Genomic DNA, 13,439 nt, shown 5'->3' with positions numbered 1-13,439 from the left:
AGATTACTCACTGCCATACTTCCTTATCCCTCCGCAACTTAAAATAGTCACTCTTTAGTTCAGGAAAAAAAAGAAAAAAAACAAGGAAAAAGTTCTCATTTAGTAACCAACAAAAATAGAACAAAAATTGGAAAATAAACCTCATTTTTAGCCCTTGCTATTGTGTCCTAATTAGATTATAAAAATAACAATTTTTAAATGTGAATACAATTTTACACAACGCATAAAAAAAGTACATTAAAAAGATTAAAATTTTCATTTTCAAGAAAAGAGGTGTTTGAATGAGTTTTTAGTTCAGCAATTAAAATAATTAAAAAATGGAAAGCGTGTTGAAGAATATCAATTTAAATTTTATTTTTCAATGTTTTATATAAAAATAACCTAATAGATTTAAAAATATATCAAGTTCGTATAGAAATACTCATTCTGAATAATTAATAATACATTAATTCAGTCCCATCAGTCCCATTACAAGTATTTATCTTGTAATGGGACTACCATCCCATACACACTCAGTCCCATTACAAGTATATAACTTGTAATGGGACTGAGTGTGTATAGCAAAGAAATTGAAAATTGGCAGAAAATATCTATTCTTCTACTGAATAGTTTTTTAAGCAAAATTAATCGAGAAGAGAAAATCGTAAACTTGGTTGCAACAGTGATTCTTTCTGACTTTTGAAATCTGCTGTGTTTGCTCAATGAAAGTATGAGGAAAACTCGTCACCGATTTTGATCTTCCTTTTATGTATTGAATTCTCCCATTCTGCAGCTGGATATACATACACACAAAAGAAATATTGGGATGTGTATATCGACAGTATACACAGCTTTAAACTGCATTGAGCGGGGCTAAAACCATTATAGCAATGTATGGAGACCATGTCACGTGACTAAGTACTAACAATATCCTCTGTTCATGTGCTTCTTACCAGTTCTTTTAAAACGTTTCCTTTTTTCATAATTCCTCTTTATAAGACCTGTGTCGACTGCTCTACGAAAATTCTCTTGGACCAGAATCTAATATGGTGGTTGATCTCCTTCTTATTTTAAATCTTTTCATGTTGCAGTATGCAGTCCATGGTTGGCACGTTAAAGATGGAACATGTGCGGATGAAGAAACCGTCCCGAATTTTGGCTGGGAAGACGTAAGTGTGAAAAAATCTTTGGTCATATAACCCCAGGGGCTCACATCTGGTGAGTATGGGCTTGGAAAACCCAGGGTCATGAGCTGGATATCATCATTCTTCTCTTTCTTGGTGATTCCTTTCTACTTCTCTCTCTCTCTTTCTCAGGGTAATTGGGAATTTTTTTTTAATTTTTAACCTCGGGCTTCCTTGCACAATAATAATAAACTTCAATATATTTGAATTGTCTTTTAACCTAGTCTTATTCATCCAAATGTATTTACTGTTAAATTAAAGTACTGTACACAATAGAATTATAAATTTAATGTGTTCTACTTACTGCTGTTTCCTTTTTTCTTTTTTTTTTTTAATTCCCTTTAGCTTGTAGGAGTGTGGTATCCCATGACAACAACTCAAAGGATAACTGAATCCTCTGTTTGTCTTTCTTTTGATTTTGAGGTTGTGGATAACGCAAAAAGGCTTCAAGTTTTTTATAAGCCGTAAGTATAATGCATGGTTTTATATTTCTTCTGGTGGTGTTCGTGTCTCACTGGATTTAATTTGCAGATGTAATTTAATCTATTCTTTGGATTGAATACGCCATTTTGAAAATATCCATCTGAAGTTGCCTTGTACTGAAGGTAGTCTTAATTTGCAATGAATTAGTTGCAAATTATTTATACATTCACTGGCCAAAAAATTAGAAACCTTTATTCTATCTAGTACGGCTACCTTTTGCCCCAATTACAGCCCTTACACGTCGTGGTGTGGATTCCATTAGAGGTCTGAGGGAGTCTAGCTCTAGATTGATCATTATTCCATCGGAATATTTGTCAGCTGCTGTACTGAGGTCGATAGAGAACTGTGAAGCTGAACTGCCCTTTCTAATGTATTCCAGATATTTTCAATTCGATTCGGATCTCGAGAATTAGGCGGCTAGGGTAGATGTTGGAAATCTAGGGAACGTTCCTCGAGCCATTCAGATATATTTTTTACATGCCGAATAGTTCCACTGTTGTCTTGAAAAATTCCATCGCAATCCGACTAAAAAATGAAGCATTGTAGGGTGAAGTAAATCCGGTAGAACAGAAAGATATTCATTGGAGATAATATGACATCAACAGTATGGGCAGACCCAACCCGTACTAATAGAACATACCACCGCCAGCCACTTGAGTGGTGGACAAGGGACAGTCTCGATGCATGGTTTTATGGATTCATGCCATACTTTCACCCTACCATTGTCCAAAAAACGTGTAACTCGTCAGACCACATGATCTTTTTCCACTATTCAACAGTCTAGTCTTGGCGTTGGCAGATCACTGAATCGAAATTTTCGATTTTTTACAGAAAGAAGCGCCTTTCGTAAAAGCATGCGACTACCAAATCTCACATTCTTCAACTCCCGCCGCATAGTTCGGTTAGAAATGTCTTTCTTTTACTAAATTGAATTTTTCAATCATTTCTTGTTCACTGGACCTATTCTGATTGATGATTCGCTTTAAATTCCTGCTTTATCGTTCTTGAAGTATTGGCCTTCTACCATATTTCTTCCTTTTAAAAAACTGCATTCTCCTTTCGTCTTTCACTCGTATACTTTTGAGATAGTTGCTTTCGACACACCAGTGATTTACTTTGTTTTACTCAATTCTGGCTCCTGTTAAATGTGCTCCAACGATAACACCTTTCTGAAAATCAGAAAGATATTTTGTCTTAATATCTTTCTTTAACTTTAACCATGACTGGATTGACTAAGAAGCTCCAGGAAGTGTACAGTATTTATCGGATACTAAGGAACTTGTAAACATACTACGTGACAACTTATATTTGCATAGCTTGTGTTGAATTCTCTGTTGGCGCCAATTGCAAAAGGTTTCTAATTTTTGGACAGATTGTAGGTGTGTTGGTTAATGCGTAAGCCTTCTCTTGAAAAGATAAACTGTTCTCATGGTGGTTTATATGACTAATGGGTGTGGTTTTTTAAATTTTTCTTTGGGTGTGGTTGATTAAATTTTTCTGCGCAGACCTACAAGATGCCTGAACGTCTCCAAACGTATTATGGCGCACTTTTCTCTCCAGCATTAGTTTTTCTGTCATCCAGTCGAAATTAAATCATCAACAAGGAAAAAAGAAACAAAGGGAAAACAAATATTGCAAAACCACATCGATGGGTAAGTAGGTTTTCCACATACGAGGCCTCATGGGTGGGTAAGTAGACTTTTTTTTTACATAACTGAGCATGAAATTTTTACATAACATTCCTGAAATGGGACTAAGCATCCTTTTTAAGTTTTCCGTTTGATGAAATGATGTCCAAAGTCGTGCATTTGAATGATTTTACAACTCTGTTAAAGAATTGAAAAGCTAAATGATTTGTGACAACTTTGTCTATTTCAAATTGACTATTCTATCAATACTGGAATATGCAAATGATAACCATAGGAGCAACTTTGCTGAATTCCCTTAGTGTACGTTTAAGTAAGTCAAATCTACGAGAATCAAGTAAGTATGAACCATAAGTAGCATGGTTATGAAACACGACATATAAATCTCTAATTTCAAAGGTTCGATTATTTTGTTTTAATTAATTTAATTGCATAAAATGTTTATGACATCTCCAACTTATTATATGTTCTCATTTAGCATCTCAAAACACGTGACCCTGAGTAAAGCTTAAACTCTGTAATATGTAACATACCAGGGGGCTCACATCTGGTGAGTATGGCCTTGGCACACCCAAGATCCTGAGCTGGATAACCCTTCCTCGCACCATGTGAATAATAATAATAATAATCCCCATCAGGAGAGGAATCTTTCAGGGAGTGCCCTGAGCCCATTGTGGTTCTGTCTAGCACTTAACCCGCTATCTACCATGCTCAACGGCAGCAAGTATGGATATAACCTCAAAGAAGAAAGGAAAAATTTATACACCCTCACCCAACTGATGTACATGGATGACATCAAGCTGTACGCGGGAACTGAGAAACACCTTCAGCAACTAATCCAGATCACCGAAGAAATCAGCAATGATATTACAATGGAATTTGGTCTAGACAAGTGGAAGACCAACGGATTGCGTCAGGGAAAATTAGCCAACCGAAACTACCAGCTGCAGAGTGGTAAAGAGATAGAGGCCATGGAAGAGAGAGAGGCCTACAAATATTTGGGTATGATACAGGCTCAGCAGTTACAGTACAAGGAAATTAAGACCTGCCTGACCGAAAAATACCATCAGAGACTCAGAAGCCTGCTGAAAGCAAAGCTGAACGGAGGGAACACAATTAAAGCCATAAACACCTATGCAGTCCCAATGCTAACATACTCCTTCGGGGTCATAGATTGGACTAACACCGAGGTGGAGGATATCATGAGAAAGACAAGGACAATGATGACCAAGAGCCGCCAACACCACCCGAAATCTTCCGTGGAGAGACTGACAATTGCCCGGAAAGAAGGAGGAAGAGGCCTGATAGACCTGATAGAGTAACAGAAAACAGCGATAGTTAACTGAAGGATTATTTCCAGAAACACACAGCAGCACTCCACCAGGCCATAAGCAAGATAGACAAGCAGTATACCCCCACTGAACCTAAGTGAGGAATTTCCCCCAACCAATAGGTACAAACGAAGATAGAAAGATGGGCAGAGAAGACACTCCATGGCAGACACTACAATGATCTCCATCAAGATCACATAGTTAAAATTGCTTCCAATGCATGGCTGACCAGCGGGACGCTCTTCCCCGAGACTGAAGGATTCATGCTCGCCATCCAAGACCAGGTAATCAATACCAGGACCTATAGAAAATACATCGCATAGGAGCCCGAAATGTCAGGTAACACATGTAAATGATGCCACCTAGCCTCAGAAACGATCCAACACATCACCGTGGGGTGCAGGGTGATCACCCAGACTGAGTACACACATAGACACGACCAGGTAGCCAGGATAATACATCAGAAGCTATCGAGAAAATACCAGTTGACCAAAGAAAGTGTACCATACTACAATTACGAACCGCAGGCAGTGCTAGAGACCTCAACCCACAAGCTGTACTGGGACCGCGCCATAATAACAGATAGGACAATCCCGCACAATAGACCGGACATAACCCTTGTGGACAAGAAGGAAAAAGCTACCTATCTGATTGACATAGCGATACCCAACACTGGCAACCTGTAGAATACCCATGGGGAAAAATCAGGAAGTACACGAACCAAAGATAGGAGATCAGAGAGATGTGGCATATGCAACAAGTAACGACCATCCCGATCATCGTGTCAACCGCAGGTATGGTGCCAAAGACCCTACATAACAGCGTAGCAGCAATAGGTCTCCCAGCGAACACCTACAAGGACAGAAATTCGAAATCCTGAACACCTGTAGGACAGTCAGAGAGTTCCTCGACCAACAGTAACACCAGATATAACAACAATCACCCTGTGTACTTGGTAGCAATACCCGTCACGAGGTGGAACCCCAATCAAGGACAAATAATATAAGAGAGCAATAATAATAATAATAATATTATTATGACCGATATAATACTAATAACATTAAATGGTGACAAAAAAAAAACATCGCGAAAGTTACCCCATTGGACTTACCTTCCCCTACCGCGGTCGGGGTAACGGCTGAGGCAGATAGTGGTGCCATCTGGTGTCACTCGCGAGAACTAAAAATAAATTAAACAAACCACTGGACATAAGCCGAAGCTAAACAAGTCCACGTCCAGAGATGGATGATGTTGCAGAGAAATATTATTCATACTGCATTGAGTGTGGCGTAGGACAAAGTCACTCGCGTTCAGGCTTTAGGCAGAGGGGTCGGTTTGAAAAGTGGAGAGAGTCTACCGAGCAAGACAGTGGAGCAAGTGGCGCTGTCCCCCATAAGGCTACCGCAAGAGAAGGTCAAGACCATTCAGCCCCACCAACTGGAAGTGCTTCCTATGCAACTGCGCTAGTGACCATCTAGGAAGAAAGAAAACGCCAACGCATGAAGTGGAGCACTGAAATGAATACATACATCAGGCGAGCATACTATGAAATAACCAGGATAGAGACCGATATGACAATGTACAGGTCGCGACTGGCGCCTCTATATCCAGGTGGGTAGGAGCAGCAGTGCGTAGCACATGCTTCTTGATTAGACCGGGGTGCGAGTCCGTGACCACCAAATACGGAGGATGCGGAAAGGTCAGGGAATGACCACCGCATATCCCCGGAGCAATATGGCCTTAGTTGCTAATGCTCCTAAAAGCCAAATATCAAACAAACAATAACAGGTCGCGACTACATACCAAGTGATTGGAACGATACCCGGACATTCAGGTCACCGAACAGCGATTAGCAGACCAAAGAAGAACCATCGTCACGAAGAACCTAATAGCTGCTGCCATCTTGGAAAAAATCAAGCAGGATGTCAGCGATCCTGCTTGATTTTAGCAGGATGTTAGCTGAAGTGGAAAGAGACAAAGTCATGATATCCAGAATAGAAGACGAGTGGAAGAAGGCTCTAACAGAATTCGAAGGAATGAACCACACAAGAACCTACTTGATACCTAAGCAGAGGCCAAAGAAAATCCTGTGGAGAGTAACAGATCACCTCAATGGGCAAATAATGCCACATTACCTTGACAACAATGGTGCAACGTTGGAGGCTATCCACACAGCCGTATACTGTGCTGCCATAGCAGCTACTAAGATTAATGGAAAAGAAACGAGAGACCAGCAGCAGAAGAACCGAAAACAGAAGGAACCACCAGCTTGGGAAAGAAGACTTCAGCAGAAGATAGAAGAATTAAGAGTCAAGACAGGTCAGTTGACCCAGTATCAACAGGGTAATAGAAGTAAGAAATTGATTGGAAAGGTGAAGAGCATCCTCAAAAGAGACAGCGTCCACAGCAAACATGAGACCAGAAATCAGAGAATAGGAGAATACTTGGACACACTGAAGCAGAACCTCCTCGCACTCAGCAAGAGACTATGCAGATAAAAGAGAGCTCCCAGAGGGGAATAAAAAACCGAATCTTCGATGAGGACCAAAGAGCCTATTACAGGAAACTGGGTGAAGATGAGAAAGCAGGAAACGGACCACACGTGAAGAAGACGATCGAGGAGTTCTGGGGAAATATCTGGAGCAGCGAAGTTAAACATAACAGCAGAGCACCCTGGATAGCAGTAGAAAGGAAGAAAACTAAGGACATACATGAGATGAGAGAGTGGGAGATTCGAGAAGAAGAAGTAAAACAGTCGATCACGAACACCCACAACTGGCGAACCCCAGGAATTAATAACATCCACAACTACTGGTACAAGAAGCTCACCTGCACACGCAAGCACCTAGCAGAGCAGTTCACTCGAATGATAAGGCACCCGGAGACAATCTCGAAGTTTCTCACCGAAGGAGTCACATATCTGAAGCCTAAAGACGAAGATACAAGAAACCCGGCGAAATACAGGCCAATCACCTGCCTCCCAACGATGTACAAGATCCTGAACAGCTGCTTAACCAAGAAGATATCAGACCACTTAGAGAGTCAGAACATGATGGCCGAACAGCATAAAGCATGCAAGCGGAGGAGCAAAGGATGCAAGGAGCAATTAACCATAGATGCTGCAGTTATGGAGCAAGCCTTCAAGAAGCACCGCAACCTATACGCGGCCTACATAGATTACCGCAAGGCCTTCGACTCCGTACCTCATAGCTGGCTAATAGTGACTCTGAACATCAATAGTGACAAACATCCTAGGAGCAACAATGGCGAAATGGAGTACTGCCATTAAGGTCGAGAACATCACAACCAGGCCAATCCCCATTAGAAAAGGAATCTTTCAGAGAGATGCTCTGAGCCCACTGTGGTTCTGTCTAGCACTCAATCCGCTCCCCACGATGCTTAACGGCAGCAAGTATGGATATAATCTCAAAGAAGGAAGAAAGAACCTGTACACCCTCACCCACCTGATGTACATGGATGACATCAAACTCTATGCGGCAACCGAGAAGCAACTCCAGCAACTACTCCGGATCACCGAAGAATTCAGCAAGGACATCAGGATGGAATTTGGTCTAGACAAATGCAAGACCCACACACTGCACCAGGGTAAATTAGTTGGGCGAAACTACCATCTGCTGACTGGTAAACAGATCGAAGCTATGACAGAAGAAGCGACCTACAATTACCTAGGGATGATGCAGGCTCAGCAGTTAGAGCACAAGGAAATCAAGAAGTGCCTGACCGAAAAATATCATCAGAGACTCAGAAGCCTGCTGGAAGCAAAATTGAACGGAGGAAACACAATTAAAGCCATAAACACCTATGCAACTCCAGCATTAACTTACACCTTCGGGGTCATAGATTGGACTAACACCGAGCTAGAAGATATCATGCGAAAGACAAGGACAATGATGACCAAGAGCCGCCAATACCACCCGAAGTCAGCAGTGGAGAGACTAACAATAGCTCGAGAAAGAGGGAGGGAGGAAGGGGCCTGATAAACCTGACAGATCAACAGAAAACAGCGATAGTTAACCTGAAGGATTACTTTGAGAACAACACAGCACCACTCCACCAGGCCATAAGGAAGATAGATAAGTGGTATACCCCACTCAACCTAAGCGAGGAACCCCCACCCACCTAGACAGCACAAGAAATGAAGTTTCAAGTAATGACCTCCATCAAGATCATATCAATAACATTGCTTCCAATGTATGGCTCACAGGCGGGACGCTCTTCCCCTAGACTGAACGATTCATGCTGGCCATCTAAGACCAGGTAATCAACACCAGAAAGTATAGAAAATACATCGCAAAGGAGCCTGGAATGTCAGATGACACATGTCGAAGATGCCACCTAGCCTCAGAAACGATCCAACACATCACCGTGGGGTGCAGGGTGATCACCCAGACTGAGTACACACATAGACACGACCAGGTAGCCAGGATAATACATCAGAAGCTATCGAGAAAATACCAGTTGACCAAAGAAAGTGTACCATACTACAAGTACGAACCCCTTGCAGTACTAGAGACCCGAACCCACAAGCTGTAATGGGACCGCGCCATAATAACGGATAAGACCATCCCGCACAACAGACTGGACATAACCCTTGTGGACAGAATGGAAAAGGTTACCTACCTAATTGACATAGTGGTACCCAACCCTAGCAATGTCCAGAAAATCCATGAGGAAAAAATTAGAAAGTACACGAACCTGAGACATAAAGTCAAGGAGATGTGCATATGCAAGAAGTATCGACCATCCCTATCGTTGTGTCAACCATCGGTATGATGCCAAAGACTCTACATAGCAGCCTTGCAGCAATAGGTCTCCCAGAGAACACCTACAAGGAACTCCAGAAAGTCGCAATCCTGAACACCTGTAGGATAGTCAGAGATTTCCTCGACCAACAGCAATACCAGACATTACAACCACCCTGTGTATTTGGTAGCAGTACCCGTCACGGAGTGGAATCCCCCAATCAGGGAGATAATAATAATAATAATAATAATAATAATAATAATAATAATAATAATAATAATAATAATAGTACGATTTATTTTCATCAAAAGAATTTGTTTACAATAAATGAACTTGTTAAGAAAGGTAAATTATATTCATTGTATGCTTGTCTCAAAATCTATTTAGTACCCTAGGGTGAGGCAAAACAATTGCTTTGGGTTCCATAAATTATGTGAGAAATTCCTTTGTAGATTCAACTCTTCAAAAATAATGTTCAAATTTAACTTCAGTTTTTGAACTGGATAAAGTATTTTATATTTCAACAAAATTGCCTTCTTGTCATTCCAAATGTTTATTCCCATTAAATGTCCCAAAATGCTGTTAATTAAGTTGTTTATTACTCTTATTTCCGTTATATTGGCTCGTGCCACTACATTTACAAAATAATTGAGTTGGGACTAATGCATAATATAAGGTAACTTTTGTTCTTAGATTTAACTTATCCTTAATGTATTAAAAAAACAGTACACATAAAATCTCATTTTTTTGTACGAATCTGTTTTATGAATTGCCCAAGTTAGACAGTAGTCAATCCATAACCCAAGGTAGACTTAAGACTTCTACCACAGTTTGACATTTGCACTTCTGGAAATTCTGATCATGAAGACATTCATGATTATGTAATTTAATAGAGGGATGACTATCTAAGATTTGATGTGGAGGTCTAATAACCAAGAATTTTGTTTTTTGAAAGCTGAGTGCTAATTTATTATCATGCATCCAAGTTTGCAAATGTATTACATCCTGCGTCGTATTTGTTAAGTTATAATAATAATATCGATTTGTGTTCTAGTTATTTAGTCAGTGTAGACTAGCACAATCTAGCGGCCAATTCGTTAACTAGAACAAGGAACGAAATAAATAAAGCAGAAAATCACAGATATTTTTAAAATTCAGAATTTAACGATGAAACCGTAGTTTATCATTATTTTTTTTTTGAAATAATTTTTTTGTGACAAAACATTTCAGAACAGTAAAATGACATATTAAAATAGGTATATCTAGCACACCTAGCGGCCAACTCGTTAATGATGAATGGAATGCGCCATAAAATGTTTATCAACAGATACATTATAATACAGTACTGTAATAAATTATAAATTATTTATCAACAGATAATTTATCTATAATAATTTTCTATTGAAAAACGTTTCATGGTGCATTTTCAACTTGTATTTTATAAAATAAAATTAATAAATAATGACTAAATCAAAAAATTAATATTAAAGCTGAAGAAAGTCCTTTAAAAATTATTATAATACTATTATAATAATAATCTCTTATAATAATTATAATTATAATAATCTCTTATGAAGATTATTATTAAATTATTATTTTGAATGTTATCGTTTGAAGATTATTGAAGATTATTGATAAAATATCCCATATACTAATGGAATATTTTCAGATTCAAATCTGTTTCCCTTAATTAAAGTTTTTTTTATTTATTCGACTTTTATTCAAAAAGGTATTCTTTTAAAAACCAAGTTAATTATTGGAATATTATACAAATGTAAAAATGAAATTTATTTTAAAAATTTTTGATCACTTTTCTTTTCTTATCTTATCTTTTATTTTATTATTATTTTTTTCCACAAAGGAAAACTTGGGAAAGAAAGATAAATATCGATTGTATTATCCCGGATCCAAAAATGGCATCTTCATTTCGTTTAAACGGAAGTAAGTAAACTTCTCAGACTATTTTTCTCTGAGTTTAAAGTTTAAGTTTTTTCAAAGTTATTGCAATTTTCTTTTAAATCTATTATGACAAATAATTATTGAGAGGGGTTGTGGGGGAAAGTGAGATGTGTTCAGGAAAAACTGATTATCGTTCTCTTTCTTATAGATGGAGAAGTATATTTCATGGTACTGGATGCTGAATCCGACAACATTTTGACATATATTTGCAGCCAGTTTTACTCAAGTGAAAAAAAATGCGACCAGTATGCAGGTAAAGTATAACTTAATCATTTTATATACTAGTTATAATAAATGACAATGATAATTAACTTTATCCGAGCTAAAAGCCTAAATAAATCCCAGGGACTCACATCTGGTGAGTATGGGATTGGCACACCCAGGGTCCTGAGCTGGATATCATCATTCTTCTCTTTCTTGATGATTCCTCTCACCCTCTCAGTGTAACTGGGGAATTTTTTTTGGCTGGTGCAGCATAAGCCTCAGGCTTCCTTGCACCATATAGCTAATAATAATAATAATAATAATAATAATAATGATAATAATAATAATAATAATAATAATAATAATAATAATAATAAATGCGCACTCAAAGTTCTTTGACCTACTTTCTCTTCTTACATTACTTTACCTCGAAGAATTAGCTCGGTGTTGCCCTATGAAGAATTGAAATTCTCAAAATAGAAGTTTCTTCCTTGATAAAATGGCCTACCACTGTTTCATTCTATCATGGTGAGCGATCTTCAAGGACCCTAAGCGTGTCTGTATGTCATTTAGGGACCATATATCTAAAAATCAAATAAAATTGAATCATGAATCCCAATTGGAAATCTAACCGAATCTCCAGGTTTTGCAAAACCCTAATAATAATGTTTCAATCGATTCATTTTTAATATATTTTTGAACAGTGTAAAGCTGAACGATACCAAGTACTCCATATTTTTGCACTATGCACTAATTACGTAATAAATAAGCATTTATTATATATCAGTGTCTATTTATTTCTAGATATATATATTAAATAAATTGTTATTATTATTTTTAGGAAACTTTGCAATTCTCTCACGAAAACCAGTTCTTTCCAAAACTTATTTGGACAAGGTTACTGCGGAAATAAAAAGAAGAAAATTTGAAGTTAATATGACAGCTTTTGAGAATGAGTGTAATTATGTGTAATTTTTTTTTCTTTTTTTTCTTGATGATGTAGACGCTACTGGCATGTTTGGATGGAATAAAGAGATTTAATATGGTGGAAAGGGCTATATTAATACCTGGGTCTATAAAATTAACTTTAAAAATATGTTTGCAAGAATCCAAACACGAATAATTATGCCACTGATTGCACTCTGATATAATGGATAAGCAAGGACAATCGTAATGATAATAGACTAACACTACAGTCATACCAACAACATCGAGGTATATCCATTTCTATAATCAACAGTGTCACGCAGTGTTTGTTTTAATCCATAATACGATAATAAGATGCTCCATAATCTATAAGATCCATAATAAGATGCTCCATAATCCATAAGATTCATAATAAGATGCTCCATAATCCATAAGATCCATAATAAGATGCTCCACGGTGTGTAACTCAAATTACTCTCACATATCGGTGAACATATATGACTATAATTTATCCCATGTCCCTGAGGACAACAGCTTCATCGCTGAGGACATTTACAATTAAAAAAAAAAAAACATATATCACATATCGACAACAAGGAGTTGGTTGGTTGTTGTAGGGTTTTAGCCGTATGTAACATGTCTGTGGTCTGTAATCGATTTGCTGTTTTTCTAGACGAAATCCCGAGTTTCCTGGAGGAAAAACTGTGATAACCTTGCCTGAGAACGGCTAACTCAGCCACGTTGTGAAAAAGACCCATAAAAATTCCTCGCGCCATTGGCTGGATTCGAACTGAGGTCTTTTCCACCAGGTGTAGGGAGGAGGGTGATTATACCAACTGTGTTACTCAGGATGGCAACAATGAGTTATCGTCTTAAGTACGCACTACTGTGTATGCACTGCCTGGTAGAAATATTGCCAAACAAATCGCAGAATCTTGTAGGACTTCCACGCGCTTGAGTTC

The 13,439-nt window shown here is 38.3% G+C and overlaps 1 protein-coding gene across 1 annotated transcript; it reads left to right on the top strand.

Moving 5' to 3' along the window:
• Positions 1-993: 993 nt before the first annotated feature.
• LOC150084249 (uncharacterized) lies at positions 994-12,548 on the top strand. Its single transcript, XM_090375127.1, has 5 exons — positions 994-1,148; positions 1,509-1,627; positions 11,249-11,328; positions 11,495-11,599; positions 12,392-12,548. The coding sequence occupies exons 1-5, from the start codon at positions 1,026-1,028 to the stop codon at positions 12,520-12,522; spliced, it is 558 nt and encodes a 185-aa protein (XP_090231253.1). The 5' UTR covers positions 994-1,025; the 3' UTR covers positions 12,523-12,548.
• Positions 12,549-13,439: the final 891 nt, after the last annotated feature.

Source organism: Mastigoproctus giganteus, chromosome 6 (genome assembly GCF_048544385.1).
Source record: "Mastigoproctus giganteus isolate SK-2022 chromosome 6, ASM4854438v1, whole genome shotgun sequence".
In the NCBI taxonomy this organism is placed as follows: Eukaryota; Metazoa; Arthropoda; class Arachnida; order Uropygi; family Thelyphonidae; genus Mastigoproctus; species Mastigoproctus giganteus.
Note: the sequence above shows the minus strand (reverse complement) of the source record. Positions and strands in the feature narration are given on the sequence as shown.